This window comes from Vitis vinifera, chromosome 7 (genome assembly GCF_030704535.1).
Source record: "Vitis vinifera cultivar Pinot Noir 40024 chromosome 7, ASM3070453v1".
Classification (NCBI taxonomy): domain Eukaryota; kingdom Viridiplantae; phylum Streptophyta; class Magnoliopsida; order Vitales; family Vitaceae; genus Vitis; species Vitis vinifera.
Genome location: NC_081811.1, coordinates 25,998,926 through 26,018,289, shown reverse-complemented (window position 1 = coordinate 26,018,289; position 19,364 = coordinate 25,998,926). Strand labels below are relative to the sequence as shown.

The 19,364-nt window shown below is 36.3% G+C and overlaps 2 protein-coding genes across 3 annotated transcripts; both read right to left on the bottom strand.

Moving 5' to 3' along the window:
* Positions 1 to 703: 703 nt before the first annotated feature.
* On the bottom strand, positions 704 to 13,196 carry LOC100854050 (uncharacterized). Of its 2 annotated transcripts, none has more exons than XM_019221361.2 (3): positions 12,713 to 13,196; positions 11,475 to 12,062; positions 704 to 1,807 (listed from the first exon to the last, which is right to left on the bottom strand). In XM_019221361.2, the coding sequence occupies exons 2-3, from the start codon at positions 12,030 to 12,032 to the stop codon at positions 956 to 958; spliced, it is 1,410 nt and encodes a 469-aa protein (XP_019076906.2). In that variant the 5' UTR covers positions 12,033 to 12,062; positions 12,713 to 13,196; the 3' UTR covers positions 704 to 955. The 2 variants fall into 2 exon arrangements, with proteins under 2 accessions (XP_019076906.2, XP_010652702.2); XM_010654400.3 differs by having other exon boundaries at positions 11,475 to 11,980.
* A 1,503-nt stretch (positions 13,197 to 14,699) lies between these two features.
* LOC100855167 (uncharacterized) lies at positions 14,700 to 18,293 on the bottom strand. Its single transcript, XM_003635382.4, has 9 exons — positions 17,832 to 18,293; positions 17,385 to 17,569; positions 16,722 to 16,997; positions 16,565 to 16,623; positions 16,278 to 16,314; positions 15,999 to 16,070; positions 15,766 to 15,916; positions 15,504 to 15,668; positions 14,700 to 15,196 (listed from the first exon to the last, which is right to left on the bottom strand). The coding sequence occupies exons 1-9, from the start codon at positions 18,015 to 18,017 to the stop codon at positions 14,795 to 14,797; spliced, it is 1,533 nt and encodes a 510-aa protein (XP_003635430.2). The 5' UTR covers positions 18,018 to 18,293; the 3' UTR covers positions 14,700 to 14,794.
* Between the last annotated feature and the right edge of the window lie 1,071 nt (positions 18,294 to 19,364).

Here is a 19,364-nt window from a genome sequence, read left to right as displayed (position 1 = left end):
AGGATTTCAAATATTTGATAACGAATTCAAGTATCTAGGACAAGCATAATCAAAATGAGAGCTACGCTTCAAGATGGGTAGAGGCACACTTGAAAATTGGAATTAAGTCTTGTGATCCCCCCAACTTTGGTTCCAAAAGTTGTTTTGAAGGCTCATGAGGATAATACCTGGTGAATTCAATGTTGGAGTGTTCATATAGTATTAGTTTGTGGCTCTGTTTCTCTTGACTTGAGTTGATGATGCAAGATTAGTAAGGAGTTTGGTTGTTCCATCTTCTTCCCAAGTAACTTATGCTTCTCTTGCTTTTAAGAACACATTTCTGTTTTAGCGGGCTTTGTGTTCCCTTACTACTTGTTGAACCATCGATCACAAATAAGAAGTGGTGTAAAAAAGTAGAACATAGAACCCAAGTTGTTTAGTCTCAGGTCCTAAGGTTGTACTTTCGCATTAATGGTTCCAAGATCACAGGATTTGCCATAAAAACTTCAAAACCTCCATGAATGGTTGTGAAACTCAATGACACCTTGGCTTAAGTATTCGGATTGATGATAATCCATTCCAGAGAACTCATCACCTTATTTGTGCAATTTTTTTTCTGTTGCGAGAGGGTGGTTTCAGGTTAACAAAGCCTGTAAATTGACCGTGGCATGTGGTCACATTGCCAGATCATAAAGCTGCAGAATTAATTTACAAATTAAAAGCATGATTAATTGAAAGGTTAATTAAAAGCAAAAAAAAATCATTGTAAGGGTAATACTTCTAAAGAATTCACCCTTTCGCAAAACTAATATTATGGGGAGTTCACTGGGAGCACTTTGAGACTGAACATTCTAACCCAAGTTACTGTACTCTGACGTCCAAGAGAATGTTTTGAATTACAGAGACACAACAGCAGCAGCAACCAGTGAAAGAATTAACCAAAGAGCCTTTTCATATATATGATACAACCCCTACTTTATTTCTGTTCCCTCCAACCATAAGGAAGTCTCCACCTTCTATGCCAATAAATTGACACTCTTGACCATAATGGGAACCCAAAATTGTACTCAAGAGGGTGATCAGCCGCTCCCCCAACTGTTAGAGGCAACCATACATACCTGGAATCCCTCAAGTCAGCTGGATTCCATCGATCTGCCATGAATATAAACGAGCCTGTGATCCCTGGCAAAGGAACCACAAATGTACTCTGAGCAAAAAATGTTGTAAGCCGGAAAATTTTATTCCCTCCAATGCATGGGTTTCCCATTGTTTCCCATGGCCCCATGATTGACTCAGCTGCATGGGCTAGTGCCTCATTTGGTGCCCACCCCGTGCAGCCTGATGTGATCATGTAGTAAGTCCCCTGGTGCTTGAACAAAGCTGGTGCTTCCCTGTGCTGTCCCACAAGAATCCTTCTCATGACATGTGTCACATCGAGATAATCTTGGTTAAGTGGTCCTATGTGAAGTTCACTGTTGTCCTCAGAGGAGTATATGAGATATGCTACACCATCTTCATCCCTGAAGAGAGTCATGTCCCTGCTGTCAAATCCATGGGGTCGTTTACTGTAGAGATAATCAAATGGACCTGTGGGTGAATCACTTATGGCAACGCCAACTGCAGCTTTGGTGTAGTTGGTATCATCAACATGCATCCACATTACATACTTTCCCGTTCGATCATTGTAAATGACTTTTGGCCTCTCAAGCACATTGGATTTGTGGAGATCATGGGCTTCATCTGTTTCTTCTGCAGCCAGCACGATGCCCTCAAATTTCCATGCCCACAAGTCCTTGGAAGAATAACAACCAACTCCAATAATGTCAACCTGAATGAAAGGGAGTTAGATATTTCAATTAGAAAGCTCCAAGCCCCAATCAGATCACATGTTCTTGATGATAAAATAGCAAGCTATATTCTGTACCAAAAAGTGCAAGGGAAAAATAAAATGGTTAACAGATTATGCAAACAGAGCACTAGTGCAGTCTCTGAATCTTACTATAATAGAACCTCTGAGAAAAATGAACTATGGAATATGTATTCATGTCAGAAACATGTCTTGTAAAATTCATGATAATGACCTCAAAATGCCAAAAAGTAAATCAATGTTTCTTTGCTACATGAGTCGGTTGTATGTGTGTTTATACACGAGCATGCATGTGAAACCAGTTGTTTTTGTTTTTCTCATTTCATGAAATCTACCAAAAGTTGTGCAAGGTGAGTACTTTCACCAGATTTTCAGTTTTCAACAACAGTATTCGGTTTCTCAATGAAAACTGTGATACTCTTCAATTTATTTCTCTATCAACATTGTCATGTGAGATTCTCCATTTTTCTTATGAATGTTGCAGTGGGACCACATAATTAGACGTCAATCTCCCAATCTAAACTACAGTGTAGGCAGCCTTTATAGTCCATAGCTTCCTTTATAGATGGTCAAAGTTCACAACAGAATAAATATGATCTTGAAACAAAAACTACCTGGTTCATAATCAGATACCACATTTAGTAAGGAATTTAGTCAGTAAAGCAACTTAATTCAATCACCAAATTCCTTGCAACTCTCTCCTAATAAATGGTACACAGAAAATGTAGAGATTGGATTTTGTTTTCTTATTTAACAACACTAACAGATTGTGGTTCAATAGAATTCTACTGTTACCCATCTCAACACCAAAAACATTTTCAGATCCTGCTCCTGCATAATATAGCTTCAGATGACTCCCCTTCCTCTCACAATACTCCCAATCTGATCATCAAGTATTTCTCATAAGATTCGTCCATTAATTTACTCCATCAACTGACATTGAACAGACTTCTCTTCCATGAAAGAAAAAAGGGATTGTAGCCTTGCCCTTTTTCCAAAATTTATCAATGGTTTTCTTGCACAAAGCTCTCCTCATATCAAATCCATTGCCCATGACTCCATAGGAACCACCAGCATCCTTTTTACCCTTATTCAGAACTAAATCCTAAACATGATTATATAATCCTTCTGGTGTCAGTTACACAATCATCCAGATCCATGCTAAGAACAGTACAAAAATCAATGCCATGACATAATAAGTACTTTAGTAAATGTTCTGATGACAACAGCTAAAACAAAGAAGGCCGCAAGCCTAAAACAGAGAGCATTTTTTTGCACAAAAGATAAGCAGAGTCCTCCTTTATAATAGAGAATATCATTTGTATTAGTGCTTCCTTAGGTGTGGAGCCATGAACAACCCACTTCTCATCACACTGAAGTAGCCATGGTTGTTCCAGCTGGTAGATAGTTTGTACAACTTTGCCTAGGTTGGCTAGCCATTTACACAGCAAGCAGTTTATGCCAAGCCAAAAATAAAAATTATCAATATGGCAAACTGCAGGACTCAAAGACATGTTCCAGAACTTCATAGAAGATAGGTATGTGTGCTGGCAAGCTTGGCATTGAACAGTGGGCAGAATCCTGCCTCGTGCACATATTAATCCAAAAAAATTTAGTCCAAATGCAGGAAAACATATTGATCCATCCTTCTTTCCCCTTTTGCAAGTTTCTTGGATAAAACAGAATAGACCCACTAGATTTCCAGGTTTTACAGCCAAATTCCAGTTTCTAACAAATAATTTCCATTTTCACCTAAACAAAATGATAGTTTCGGCATCAGACAAAAATCTGAAAATTGAGGCTTACTGCAGCAGCAGGTAGACATAACTGACTCTCTTAGACTCTAAGCCACCTGTCCCTTCTAAAAGGTTGCAAGCAGGTAATGAACTTTATCATCATTTAGTTCATGAATCCATTTTTTTTACCATAGAAGGGGATGGAACACTTCATTTTCTCTCACACTTGCAAACAGCATTAGCAATTACACATTTGCCAAATTGAATCCTCCATTAGAGTAATAACACATGTGGAGTGAATTTCCATGTCAATTATGTAAAGCTTTTCATTAAACAAACACTCTCTTCCACTAATCTAACCTTGAAGATAATGACCTGAACCAAACTCTCATAGATAAACTTGAACTCTTTAAAATCAACTTGAGAGGGACATTGCAAGCATTTTTTTTTTCGATAAATAAACACATATATTAGCAAAAGGCAAAACGCCGCAAAGCATACAGGGAGTATACGGGGCGACGAGGGCCTCTCAACAAAAGACAAAAGACAAAAGAAACAAAAAACCCACCAACCCTTAACTGGAGGCTAACTACTCCAAGAAGCCTATAAGGTAGCGAGACTCCGCACCACTATACAATTTAGCCCACCCCCACACATTACAAACAAAAGAATTCTTAACTTTCTGAATAGCTAACTCCTCCCCCCCCCCCTTGAAAGCTAATTTATTCCTCTCCTTCCAAACCGTCCAAAAAATAAATAACGAAATGGATCTCCATATTTTCTCCCTCTTTTTACCCACAAACGAACCCTTCCAGCTAAGAACCACCTCCTTTACAGATTCTGGAAAGACCCACTGGGCACCAAACAAACTCAGAACAATCCCCCACAACACTCTAGCCACTGTACAATGAATAAGAAGATGATTTACATTTTCCTCATCACTACCACATAAAAAACAATGATTAGGAAGCTGTCATCCTCTCTTTTGAAGCCTATCAAGGGTAAGAGCCCTCCCCCAAGTAGCTTCCCACGCAAAGAACGCTAGCTTAGAAGGAACGTTCTCCATCCAAATGCCCTTTTTAGGAAACGTGGATACACTAGGGCTGATCAGCAAACCATACGCTTCCTTAACACCAAACTTCCCCTTTTTTCCTCCCTTCCACAATGCCGAGTCTTCCTCCAATGTAATTCTTTGACTCCTTAAGATTTGGAGTAATTCACCTACCATGTTCAGCTCCCAATCATTGAAGCCTCTAATGAACCTTAGATTCCACCCTCCTTGACCAGAATTCTGGTCCCACATATCCCTCACTGTGGCGTTCCTTTGGGCAGCCACAGTGAAGAGTTGAGGGAACCTCCGAGACAGCTCCACATCCCCACACCAAGGGTCCTCCCAAAACCTAATTCTGGTGCCTTTTCCCACCTTAAAAGTCATATTATCCCAGCACCAATCAGCTTCTTTCAAGATCTCCTTCCAAACCCCAACACCAAACGCCCCATTTGCCTTTTTAGTCCTCCACCCAAATTCCTCTTGCCCATATTTTGCCACAAGAACTCGTTTCCACATCTGTCCTTGGCCCAAGCAAATATCCACACCCATTTTCCAAGCAAAGCTTTGTTCAAGGGGGCTAACTTCCTCAAACCAAGCCCTCCCTCCTCCTTACCCACACACACCCTCTCCCAATTGACTAGGTGGGCTTTTCTTTCCGTACTTCCCCCTCCCCACAAGAAATCTCTTTGCAACTTTTCTAGCCTTCTTGCCACTGTCCTAGGCATAGGGAAAATGGACAATTGATAAAGCGGCATGCTAGCCAAACTGCTCTTTATGAGGGTGATTCTACCACCCTTGGAGATGTATTTCCATTTCCAAAGGGCCAATTTCCACCTCATCCTTTCCTCCACCCCATCCCACACACAAGAGGCTTTATTAGGCGCACCCAAGGGTAGCCCCAGGTAAGTTGATGGCAACTGACCTACCTTGCAACCCAACTCCACAGCCATCTCAAGGATCTCTTCCACCTCCCTTACTCGAATAATTTCGCTTTTAGCCAGATTTATTCTCAGCCCGATTTATTCTCAGCCCTGAGACGGCTTCAAACCAACATAGAATCCAGCTCAAATACGTCATGTTATCTTTCCTAGCCTCACAAAGGGGCATTGCAAGCATTGTAATACTATGTCATCCAAGAACAGGTTAAGTTGCTCATCTGATCTGTTCAAGGTGCAATAGCTAGTTATGTACCACCTTATGGTGTAAATCTTGTTTTTTGGTCCACTTGCTTGATTTTAAAAGGTGAAACTGTGGGATGAGTTTTGAGTCCCATGCAGCAATAGGGAACATTGCTTGAAATATCCTTTGAAGATATTTCAAGAGAAGAGAAAAGACTTATTTTAATGCCCAAACCTTAATTTGGGCCACCAATAATGATTTAAGTTCCTCTTGGGACTTACCACAAACAGTTTATGGTTAAATGAGTTTTTTTGTTAAGTTTCTATTTTAGGTAGTGATTTACACTGTGTTAAGTTTTTATTTATTTTAATCTTCTTGTTATATTGAAAAATCTTTTATCTTTTTAGTTTCTAAATAATATTCCTTTTTTGTATTTATTCCTATACTTGTAAGGAAAGATAAGAAATTAGGAAAATTGTCCAACTAGAGAAGAGTCATAAGAGTCTATATATACCCATGCAAATATTTTTAAAATAGGGACCAAGAATTTTAATAAGATATTTCAGCATCTATTATGCTCTGTTTGAAGGTGTCATTGCCTTTGTCCCAAATGTGATTGCCTAGAAATTTGTAAATGTAATTACCTAGAAGCCTTGGTGTGATTATTCAATACCTTTTTTTTTCTAAGTGAGATTGCTTTGGAACCCTAGGTATAATTGCCTAAGAACCTTAGTATGATTATTAAAAATGTTCTTTTCTTTTGTCTTTTGTCTTCTTTGATCTGTTGTCCAATTATAGAACCAAGAATAACTTCTATCTTGATGGAATTGTTGATGAGTGTTAACTTTATATTTAGAGATTTCTATGTTAGGTTTCAGATTTGATTCTAGTTGACCCTTTTATTTTATGGATTTTTTAAATTTCCATAAGCAAGGAGTAGATTCGTAGTTGTCATATTTAGCTCCTTGATTGTAGGGATTTTAATCACTATTATTACTATAAGTTAGGAACAAATTGTAGGGATTTGTTTTAAATTCTTCCTTGTATAAGCTCTTTACTCATACAGATCAAAGTAAAAATTTTAAGGCAATATCCTTTTCCTAATCTTTGTGGTGCATATGCTCATCTTCGGCATGAGAAGCATCATCAGGCTACTATGCTTGCAAGTGTCTCACAAGAAAGTTTAGCCTTCAAGTATTGTTCAAGCTCCAACTGCACTAGTTATCTCTAACCCTAGGAAAGCTGGAAATAAGAAGTCTCTACTTTTGTACTCACTACACATTGCAATAGGACATGGCATGCCCGAGAAACATGTTTCATGCTAAAAGGATATATCCATAATGGTTTTGTAAGAAAGACTTTTTAACTCAAATTCTAGAGCACATCATACATCCTCTAATGCACAATCACATTCCACAGCCCAACCACAATATTCTCAAGTCCAAGAAGATCAAATAAATGAGATTGCTCAAAGGTTATCCTTGAAAGATGCTTCTTGTAACTTAGCCAATATAGGTAAATATGGATTTGCCTTAAGCACCTCCCGTCATCATTCTTTTAAGTCATTTTGGATTATAGATTCAGGAACTACAGATCATACAATGCATGAATCTAGTCTTTTTTCTTCCTATAACACTTATTCTAGTACAAAAAATGTCAAAATGGAAAATGGATCTTTTGCTAGTGTGTTGGGGAATCATTCTTCCAATTTCTCCTACGTCACTCTCTACAATCTTATATGTTCTATGTCTATCTAGTAACTTATTATCCATTACCCACATTACTAAGGCTCTAAAGTGTTCCATAACTTTCTTTGAAACTCATTATGTCTTTGAGAATCTTCTTATGGGAGTGAAGATTGGTCTTGGTAGAGAGAGAGATGGTCTATACTACTTGGATATGAATTGACAAGATTTGGATGGACAAGCAAAACAAGTAGTGGGATTGCCAACATTAAAAGAACAAATTTGGTTATGGCACAAAAGATTAGGACATCCCTCATTTAGCTATTTGCACAAGTTGTTTCTATCCTTATTTTCCAAAGTTCAAGTTTCTAATTTTCATTGTGATAGTTGTGCGTTAACCAAACATCATCAAACTTCCTTTCCTTCAAATTTTAATAAAAGTTTGCTTCCTCGATTATTCATAATGATGTTTATTCCACCTTTAAGTCCTTTCATCAAATGGTTCTTACTCAATTTAACACTAAAAGTTCTATGATCAGATGATAGAGCGGAGTACTCAATAAGGGTTCAAGTGTCTATTTCCAATCTCATGACATTATTCGTCAAACTTCATGTGTTGATATACCCAAATATAATGGTGTAGCCGAGCATAAGAATCCTCATCTTTTAGAGGTTGCTAGATCCTTACTCTTTGCCATGAATGTTCAAAAGTTTTTTAATTTTGAACCCCTCTACCTTGTCCAAAACACATACTATTCCATCTTGTCCTCATATCCCCCCTAAAGCGTTTGGTTGTGTTTGTTATGTTCATATCCATAAACAACATAGGAGTAAGCTTGACCCAAGGACACACAAGTGTAATTTTTTTAAGGTCCTCAGCTATAAAAAAGGCATACAAATGCGGCCACCCACCTTAAAAAAAGATGCTTATTTCCATTGATGTTACTTTTGTTGAAGATCATGGTTACTATTCAGGGGGAGAGAAGTCTTAGGATCTACCACTATGTTCCACTAGTATATCATCATCTAAAAATTCTCTCACGAGGATTTCTTAAGCCATATGGATTGGTATATTCAAGAAGGAAGAAGACTAAACTAACTTAGCCACCTCTTGATCAACCTAATGACCAATTAGATGCTCCTAGAATGGGTAATCCTAAGGTTATTCCTTCTCCTACACTCTCTATTGATACTTCTATTAAAGAGTTAACTCAATTAAATCTTGAGAGCAAAACTTGTTATCCTTCTACAAAGTGAAAACCATCCTCTCATTATGGTTTTGCAAATTGTACTGTTAAATACCCTATCTCTCATTATATGTCTTTACATTATTTATCTCCATCTTATAAAACATTTGGAAATTAATCATCCTTCTTGTCTATTCCTAATGAGTTATAAGAAGCTATTGGCAGCCCTAAGTGGAAAGCTACCATGATTGAAGAAATGGAAGCATTAGAAAATTTATACGAAATGAGATGGTGATTGCAAGTGGGTGTTCATAGTGAAACATAAGGCAAATGATTCTATGGAGAGATTCAAAGAAAGATTAGTGGTTAAAGGTTATACACAGATGTATCGGGTAGATTATAAAGAAACTTTTGCACCAATGGCAAAGATAAATACCATTTGAGTTCTCTTATCCTTAGTTGTAAACCTAAATTGGGCCCTTCCACAGTTTGATGTGAAGAATGCATTTTTTCAAGGAGATCTAGAAGAAGTATAAATGGACTTTCCTCTTAGCTTTGTTAACCCAACAAAAGGGGGTAAGGTATGTAGATTAAGAAAGTCCTCATATGGATTGAAGCAATCATCTAAAGCTTGGTTTGGTATATTTACTCGGGCTATGAAGAATTACTGATACCATCAAAGCCACTTTGATCACAATCTTTTTCTCAAACAAGTACTTGAAAGGAAGATTGCCACCCGGGGCATGTGTATTGATAATATTGTGGAGATAGATAATGATAGTGAGGAGATAAGTAAACTAAAAACATAGCCTATAAAATAAGGAAGAAAAAGAAGAAGTAAACTAAACACATATTTGGTAGCAGAAATTGAGAACAAATACCTTGCCACTCTACAATATTTTCTAGGTATTGAAGTTGCAATGTCGAAGAAGGGGGTATTCTTAAAGAAAATATTTTGGACTTGATTGATGAAATCAAAATGTTGACTTGTAAGCCCAATTGATATTCCTATTGAACAAAATCACAGGTTAAAGATAAAAACCCAAAGGATATACTAGTAGACAAAGTGCAATACAGAAGTTTGGTCAGGAAGCTACTATTCTTGACTTATACTTGCCCTAACATAACGTTTGCAGTGAGTGTGGTAAGTTAGTTCATGCATGCTCCTTATGAAACACACATGTTGGTTGCACATAGGATTTTCAAGTATTTAAAATCTGCTCCTGGGAAAATTTTGCTATTTTCTAAACATGGTCATTTGAAAGTAAAGGGATATACAGATATTAATTGGGCAAAATATGTAATAGATTGAAGATCAACTTTAAGGTACAACGCACTTGTGGAAGAGAATTTAGCCATATGGCATAGCAAGAACCAATCTGTTGTGGCTAGATCAAGTGTTGAAGCAGAATTTAGCCTATGACTCATGATCTATGTGAGATGTTATTATTGAAGTCCTTATTAAAGGAGTTGAACTTCAGTTCTAAGAGTCCATTGAAGCTTTTCAATGATAACAAAGTTGCTATTAGCATAGCCCAAAATCTGATTCAGCATGATCATACTAAATATGTTGAACTGGATTGACACTTTATCAAGGAGAAGTTGACTAAATGATTAATTTGTACTCCTTTTGTGAAGACAGGGGTTCAGCTTGGAGATATTTTAACAAAGGGGGTGTCAAACAAGACTTTCAAGAGTAATACTTGACAAGTTAAGCATTCAAGACACCTATGCTCCAACTTTAAGGGGAGTGTTAACTATATATTCAGAGATTTCCATCCTTATATTTTTATATCAGCTTTCAGATTTGATTCTAAGATACCCTTTATTTAAGGGACTAATTATTTTAATTTCCATAGTTGTAGTTGTCATATATAGCTCCTTGATTGTAGGAATTTAATTATTATTACTATAAGTCAGGAAATGATTCTAAGGATTTGTTTTATATTCTTTCTTGTACAAATTTTTTTCTTTTCTTATATGTATTATGCAATCTATGAAGTAAAGAAACAGAAAAATTCTCTCCAAACCAACAGGAATTTATATTATCCTACATCAAATGCTTGGCCACTCATCTCTTTGTACTACCAAGCATGCTTTAGAACATAGAATTCTGAATAATTGAGAAACAAAAATACAAAAAACCAAGCATATGTAAGGCTGAATGTCTATTTGATAATAAACAAATAGGTAAATAACCAATGAATAAATTTGTGAAAGTTAGTGGTAGCACTAGCTGAGGACAAGATGAAAGAAAGTTGCCTAAGGTGCTTTAGCAACACCAAAAGGAACAAGAACCAAGGTGGTGCGAACAAAACAAGATGCCCTCTGACTTATCACTGGAAATGGCCCTAGACAATTTAATGGTGACAAGGGATGCACATAGATGACTCCCAGCAGTTAAGACTTTAGGTCCTTGTTGATTTAAGTGTGAGCATGCAGACACATTAAGGAGAAAAAAAGATCATTCAAGAGGAATAGGGAAATAAAACAGCATCAGCACTAAAGACAATAATTCTATGGTTTACACTAGATGTGGAGCGTAGCAAGATCTATCCACTACTGCAGAGTTACCTGTCCCAATCTATGACCACTTATTGTCCAAGTTTACATTCTGTGAAGAGAAGTAAATCATGAATACCAAGGAGAAGTAAAGAACAATATCAACTACCTATTTCCAATGGATGTAAAAACAATGCATACAGGTTACAGCATGAAAACATAGGCTAAACAAAGAAAGTTCTGAGAAGCATTAACACTTATATTCAAGTTCAAGCAAAAATTTGAGAAATAGTCCTTTTCCCCTGGATTCAGAACATGACATCATATATTCAAATTGAGAAAACTTACCCGTGCTGCTGCTTTCTTATGAGCATGGTAGGTGGACCCATCTTTATACTCTCCATACCAATAGTACATCCTCGATCTCTTATCGTATAGAATACCACCTCCATGAGCTTGAATAGGATCTCCATCAGTATCTAACCAAATCCTTCCTGGATAGTAGCAGAAGCTATCATTCCCTGCTTCCTGCATTGGATCTATGGCAGTTTTCTGATCAGGAAAGAACAAGTGTCTGATTTGAGAAGACTCGTCAAGAAATTCATCAATCAAGGTGGTAGGCCGCTTAGGTCTCCGCTTTGCAGCCCTTGGAGATCGTTTTCCTTTTGGTGGAGGAATTTGGATATTCTCCTCTTCCACCTGCTCAAGTTCACGGAGTAGTGGGTGGTGGTGACTCATTTGCAATTGGCTATGTCCTCCAGCCCCATCTTTGTGACGACTGAGGGAGTAAAAATGGATCATGAGAAGGAATCCCACAAGGCTCCACACCATGACAGACAATGAACATCTGCTTCCTGCATTGCAACGGAAAGTGGTTGGTTTCCTGTATTTGTTCCTCATCCTCATTTTCTCTTCCAGTTTATCTCCAAGACAAAGCTGCAGTTAAGAAAATGCAACCCATGGAGATCCAATACGACCCGACCAAAAGTCATAACCATACTAATCTAGGTTTTATGAAGAGAGAAAAATTTTAAATTTCATGAAATAAATAAGTACATAACAAAATGAAGATAGCCACATTGAGCACAAAAAATTCCGAAAATAAGTTAAGATGCAATTTATGGTTGGTATACCATACAAACTTTCTAGTAAAAAAATAAAATCAATTAGCAATTATTCAATTCAGGTTTCCAAATGCAACCGAGTCCCCACATCATATTCAGTGGAGAATCTAAAAGAACGTAAAACTAAAGAAAAACAATCAGGGCATTGATGCCAAAGCATGAACCTACTTGAATACAAAACCCTTCTGCATATTAGACCATCATTCCCATCACCCATAATTGAATTCTATTATGTGTTAACACAGCAGAAGCTCGGATTAAGACTAAGAAAACCAACACACACATCACTCATAATCAAATATAAACCCTCAGAATCCAACCCCACACCACAGATCCATCCCAAAACCCATTAACATAGCTCCAAACCCCAATCAGCAATCAACCCAACATACAGACTCTAAAACAAACAAAAATTGAACAAACCCAGAAAATCAAACAATACCCAGAATCGAAAACGCTTACCTGACATCAAACGAATCATGCCTGGGCCAAAACTCCGAGAGATGAATTTTCTGCCAATATTTCTCGATCCACCATATAGTAGCAACTCAGCAATCCAACAAAATCTCCAGCTCACTTCACTACACTATTTCTAAAAATTAATTTAACAGAGAAATCATACAGAATAATAACAATAATAACAACAATTGTTGGGCTTCTGATACAGTGTCTACAAGAACAGCAGAAAAGAAGAGAGAAAATGGATCAGAGGTTGAGATGTTATGGACGATTGTGATGATGATGGTGACTTGGAACCAAAGACCCCCTCTCTCTTCTGGGACTTTCGGAAGATTTATAATGACGTGATTCCGCCCTTCAATTGCACCGAATTCCCAGCTTTTACCACAAAATTTGAAGACAAATCACTTAAATTAAAACATCATCCGCTCCCCTTCTCGGGCACACAACATTCGGCTTACTAAATATTTGCAAATAAAAAATTAAAGCATGACTTAAAAAAAAAAAAAATTAAATTATTTCCTTCCCCTTCATTTTGTTACATTTCACAGCTGTAACTGGCCTCACTGTCACAACAACAGAAAATAAAAAATTCAAGAAAATATAAATCCTGAACTTTCGGTCAATTTATTTTTTATAGGTCAAAGATTTTGTTTTAAGCAAAAAAAATTTGGTATCTTTTCTTATACTTTTGTTAAATGTAGTCCATGTCTGCTATTTAACCTTTCACCTAATCCATGGCTTGAACCTTTACTCCTTTTGTTAAATAATTAAAATTAAACTTTCAAATCCACATTATTATTATTCTTTGTTTTTAATTGGTTCTTGGATTGGAACCACTTCTTAAAATATTGTCATTAATCATGGGGTTTTAAGTAAAATTATGGATTAAACAATTGATCTTCCTACTCCTCTATTCATATGTTGGTAATGAGTCAAACATGACTTCATAGATGGGGAAAACCAATCCGGTCAACCTATCAGGTTAGTTGCTCAGATGACCAACTCAATTTTGTCTCTCAAGTTACCTAAATGTAAGGAGCATGTTGGACAAAAATGCTCGAGGACTCTTTGAATTTCATTTTCCAATTTGGACCGACAATTTTCCTTTTCTAAGTCTCCTCTATCTTGCATGATGGGACCAAGGGAAGAGAGTTTTGAAATTAACCAAAGAAATGTAAATAGTTTACAAATTAAAAGACAATGTCTTAGTCAAAGAGTCTCCAATCCAATGCTATTGATCCAGGTCCTTAACACAATGGTTGACAGAGCTCTATCTCTTAACTCATATTCCAATAGAAAAAATGGGAATAGAACATCAATTCAATTTTCATTCATTAATATGTTTGAATATAAGGAAAAATTTTATTGTTACAAAAATCAAATCCTATTTCCATTAGGATTTTGACTTATTTGGTCTATATGATATTATGATTCACCTTTAAGGATATGTATGATGTATAAGGACAAAAATGAATAATAAAGAAAGGATGAAATAAATTCTTTTCCAACATATGAAATGAAATTGACATTTTTTTTTCCAACATTTCAAATATGGTTTTAGGGTAATGTTAAATAACGCTTAGGTTTGAGTTACCTTCTTAAATTTGTGCCCAATCCCAATGCTTTGTTTGGTTATCTTTATGCTATTTTTTCTTCCCTTTTTCTATTTTTAAATAGCCGTTGATTGTTCACATCACATGGATGATGATGTGCGAAAGTTCATGGTAATTGCTGATGGCCCAAATTTCAAAAAAATGCATGGAGTGGTCCATGGAAGGAGGAGACGTGGCTTTCTTTTGTGTTGATAACTAAAATGTGATGCCCCCATGTGGTTTGGGTGAACCCCCCACCCAAAATGAAATGAATACCAAACCAACTTATTGTGCTTTTTAACTAAACTTGGGTGAACTGGTGTACTTCAGTACTTCACAATGATGCTCATCTTCTGCTCACTGTCTTTGTCATTATGGTAATTGAAGCCCAAGAATAAAAAGGTAAAATGATTTACATTTCTCTTATGTACATTTACAGGTGTGGTCTTTGAGTTTCTTGTACAAACATTTTATCTAACTCTATATTTTTCTATGTGTAAATTTCCTCTGATCTGGGTGTCCTACGATTTTCCTGTGTAGGGTTGGGGATGATGGAACACATGGAGAAACATCTTCCCCTTTCCTGAAAAGCTTTTACTACCCAAGTTAATACTAAAAGCAACATGACAATGGAAAGAGAGAGCATTGACGCCCATAGCAACCGAATGGAAACCTTGAATGGACTGCACTGATGGGCAACAACTTCAGAGAAGGCGTTCCTCACAAAGGAGCAGGTGGTCAGGCTCTGCAAATCAGGAAATATATTCAGCAAATCCTGGATGGAATCACTATAAGCCCAAGCCTTGTCGTAAGTGTCTTCAGGAAGGAATTTTCCTACTCCTTTGCATGTTCCGTTAGAATATTCGTTGTAACAGGTGAACTTTTCAAGGACCTACACATGAATTTTCAGCGGAAAATCTCTTGGATCAATGTCCAAACACCAACTTTCTAAATCTAATAATTAGGAATTTGCTAATTTCATTTTATCATAAGATGCATAACAAGTTTTTGGCAAGACTTTGCTAATGTCTTGTTCTTTGCAAGTATGCCTTTTGTAGGGATTCTCTTTGAATCATGAGTTGATCGCCTATCTGTTTGGGTCTTTCCAGAATCAAATGCAATGCAAGGATTGGGCTGATTAGAAGCGAAGCTAAGTTAGAATTCCTATTCCATACATCATGATCAGTTAGTTCACTTACATTTGGTAATTCGCTGATTGGCAATGCGTCCTTTGGGCACTTTTCTGGAATGTAGCTGTAGTTAGGCGGACCGGAGAAAGGGTTACAAATCTCAGAAAATCCTAATAAATTTTCCAGACGAAATACTTGAAGCAACTCGTGTAACTCTTTTACTTTTGAATTCAACTGCATGCCACAGAAACATACTCATCACATGACATGAAACATTTCAGGCCTCTTCATATATCATAGTGTATGTATTAGACTACTAGTCTAGTACTACCTCATCTATGAAGTTATAGACGGTATAGCTGATTTCCACTAAGGCTTTATTTGAATTTGATGAACCCCCACATGGTAGCATTGAATTTAGACTATTGTTATGAGGGCTTTGATCAAAATCCTCCAAAGCTGAACACGTATCATCTCCAAGGCTGCATATATAAACATGGAACATGAATGGGGTTCTTCAGTCCAGAAAATATGGAGCAGTGAGAGCGAGAGAGTCTTACTCACGTGTGGAGGAAGTAGTCAATACCGGTTAGAACCCAACATAGAGTTGTTAAGATCCAGCAGAAAAAAATTATCCTGAAGAAGCAGAGGGTATTTCAGTAGGAATTATTAGTGTTTGCTAGTCAAAAGAAGAGAATGAAAGTAAGAATCCGTCAGGAAGTGCTTCTAACCCTTCTAGTACTCGAAAATGTTTATCAAAAGAATTGTTTTCAAGGAGTAGAAAGACTAAAAACACTTCGAATCACTATCAAACAAGCTCTAAATTACTGAGAAATTACTTACATGATAAATCCGGGGTGCCAATGCAACAAGAGCAGAACTGAGCCAAAGCAGCAATCCATTAGTCTAATCAAGTTGGTTTTAGCTACATGTTTGTCAGGATCATGCAGATAGGCTTGAGGGGAAAATAAGGAAAAAAAAAAAAACTAGTGGTAGCAGTTGATGGTTCATTGAAAGATCAGGTATCAAACATAAAAATATTCAAAAATTGGTAATCAGTCTTTGGATTTGGTCAGGAACAATTGCTCTCATGCTTCTAAGCAACTTTCACTCAAAGGAATGCAACTTACCTAGTGCAGCAACCAAGAGTACCAAGTTGAGAGCTAATACCCCCAGATGTACCAGGTACCTATCAACACAAAAAAAAACCCGAAAAGGAAACACAACTATGGCTTTTAATAAATTCAATTACTGCCAAGTTATTGACAATGGGAGGTAGATTCTTACGAAGTTTTAATTGCTAACTCAATTTCATCCCCATCCTTGTTAACAAAGTCTTGGATGGTTTTTGATTCCCTTCCAAGCTGATGGGCTGTCAGATTCAAGCGAGCACTTGTGGTTGGATCATAAGGAAGTAAAATGTTTTGCATTTGTTCCATTGTTTTTGATACTTCTCGGATAGTTTTGTGAGCATCTCCACCTACTCCAACAATGGCTTCCTTCATCTTCCTCATTCTGTGAAAGGATCTCTGGTTTGCAGCAAGGGCAATACTGGCTGCTACTCTGCAAATAATAGTGCATGCCCACGTAAAATTAGAATTAGTAACTCCTTTATACCATATGTTTATACTCAACTAGTGTTTTTCAAGAATTAATTTGATATTTCTCGTGTTTATGATTAAATTATTCATGATCCCTTCAAAGCAGAAATGATCGATTTTACTTCCACTAGTCAAAATGGTGTCCTTCCAAATACATTTCAACTCCAATTTTTAAGGTAATATTTCCATTGAAAATTGACAGATGCATAGAGACATATTCATCAAAAGCATTAATTACACAAACTATCTAACCAAATCCAATGTGTTGCTTAAAAACAAACAAGTGTATGGAATGCATGTAGTCATTATCCATGGAAGTGAAAGAATGTATAAGAGCTCAGGGACTTACATGGCAAGAGAGGTGAGCAGAAGAACTAGAAAGAACGTGAACAAATAGTAAGAATTCGAATGCTTTATGATTGTCGGAGAGCTGCAACATAGACTCCTCACAACCATGAAAATCCCAAAGCCCAACCCACATAACACCCAAACTCCTGCAGTTGCGTAGCCATGGACGCCTGTAAATACTGCAGACTGAAATTTGAGGGAAAAAAAAAGTACTAGTCAATGCCAAGTTTTTCAGTCTTTCTTGAAAAAAAATACTAAAGAAATTCTCTCAAATGAGCCACTCATAGACAAGACATCAAACTTACAAACCCATAAATTCTTATTTCTATACAGTGATAGCTAGAAGTGTTATAATGACAAAGAAAAACAGAGCAGTAAGAGTATCAAATTCAATCTCAAAATTGGGTCATTGTTTTTCTATACTGAGATGTTAAGAAATGAAACATACAGCCCAGTAATGCTTGTTTCGAATGTCGTAGCCCCCCCTATAGTGCTTGAAGTGATGCAGAGGGTCGATTCTGTTAAAGCTCTGTTCTGGAACAGAGGACCCGAACACCGTGGGCTTGGGTGAAAACACAGATGTCGAAACCAGAAGGAGAATAAAAGGAAGAAGAACCCCATTTGAAATGGACATTACAGAAGGCGTTTAGATTTTCCCACAAAGAAAAGGTCATTGCTATATGGACTACAACATGAAAATGAAGCAAACTTTAGGAAAGGAAGGAGAGAAAAGAGAGAGAGAAGACTTGGAGAGTAAGGTAAGAATAGCTTGTGGCTCTGGTTTTGCGAAATTCAGTGATGGGCGAAAGAAGAATGAAGAGAGGAGAAACGAATCGAGGGCCGAAATACACGGCTGCCCAAATTCAAGGAATTGACTGTTTTTTGCTTCATGCCTTTCTCCGTAAGCCTCTCCTTTGATCAGTGATCTTTCCTTTTTTTGCATGCGCCAATGCTCTATTGCTTTTCAAATATTTTTTCCTTTGTGTTTTTGTTTATTGGACCCTTTTAGGCTTTTATTCTTCCTTTTCACACCTCTATTCTTTGAGTATGATTGTCTTGAATCCAACTTCTCCATGACACTGCTCTGCAACGGAGGAAATTTTCTATCTTCTCACTTTTTTTTTTTAGTTTTGAAAATATAGGTGGAGTAAGGGTGTTTATATGACTAATATTCACCTATGGAATATTTGACAAGGAGTGAAAGTTGTAGAGCATTATTAATTTAGAAATTAGAATATTATTGCCTTTTTTGAAAATATGTATTTGAAGGAATAATAATTTATTTGCATTTTAGAAGAAAAAGAAGACCCTTGTTTTCCTTGTAAGAAGGAAGTTTTTGTGGGATTAAAAGTTTTAAAATATTATCAAATAAATTTACTTCGGAAATATTATTCTCACCATTTTAATTCTTTCCCTTTTTTTTTTCTTCCATTTTTTTCTCCTTTTACACCGTCAATATAAAAATTATGTTTGAAGACTTATACGATTTCTAGAATAGAGAAAGACTTATTATCTACATCAAATACTTTTTTTATTTAAGCATAATGAATAATACTTATGTTTAATTTGAAAAGTGTTTTCTAAAATAGTTCTCAGAATCATTTTTAAGAATAATTTTTAAAAATTGTTTTTGATGTTTTGTAATAGGAAAGTTTGTTTGAAAATTTGTATTATTTTTAACCCATTTTTCATATTTTTAAATATGTTTTAAAAATAACTTTTATGTATTGTGCTTTATTTTTAATGATTCTTAATATTTGTATAATTTTTTTAAAACAAACAATCATAGAAAACAAATGAAACAACTGAAATAACTAAAAGATTGTATATAAAAACACCATGTTATCTATTAAAAAAAAAAAACTCTTCTTTTGTTTTATGGTTATCAAATATGTGTGTGTATTTTGTAGAGAATAAAAAATCATTTTCGAAAATAGTTATTAAACAATATAAAATACTTTTCAATCAAATTTTATGAGAA

Coding starts and splice junctions, on each gene's coding strand:
- LOC100854050 (XM_019221361.2), bottom strand. CDS start 12,032: ATGAGGATGAGGAACAAATACAGGAAACCAACCACTTTCCGTTGCAAT. Junction 1,808..11,474: donor ATAAGAAAGCAGCAGCACGG/GTAAGTTTTCTC, acceptor CCTTTCATTCAG/GTTGACATTATTGGAGTTGG.
- LOC100855167 (XM_003635382.4), bottom strand. CDS start 18,017: ATGTCCATTTCAAATGGGGTTCTTCTTCCTTTTATTCTCCTTCTGGTT. Junction 16,998..17,384: donor CTGCTCACCTCTCTTGCCAT/GTAAGTCCCTGA, acceptor TATTATTTGCAG/AGTAGCAGCCAGTATTGCCC. Junction 16,071..16,277: donor TGGCACCCCGGATTTATCAT/GTAAGTAATTTC, acceptor CTGCTTCTTCAG/GATAATTTTTTTCTGCTGGA.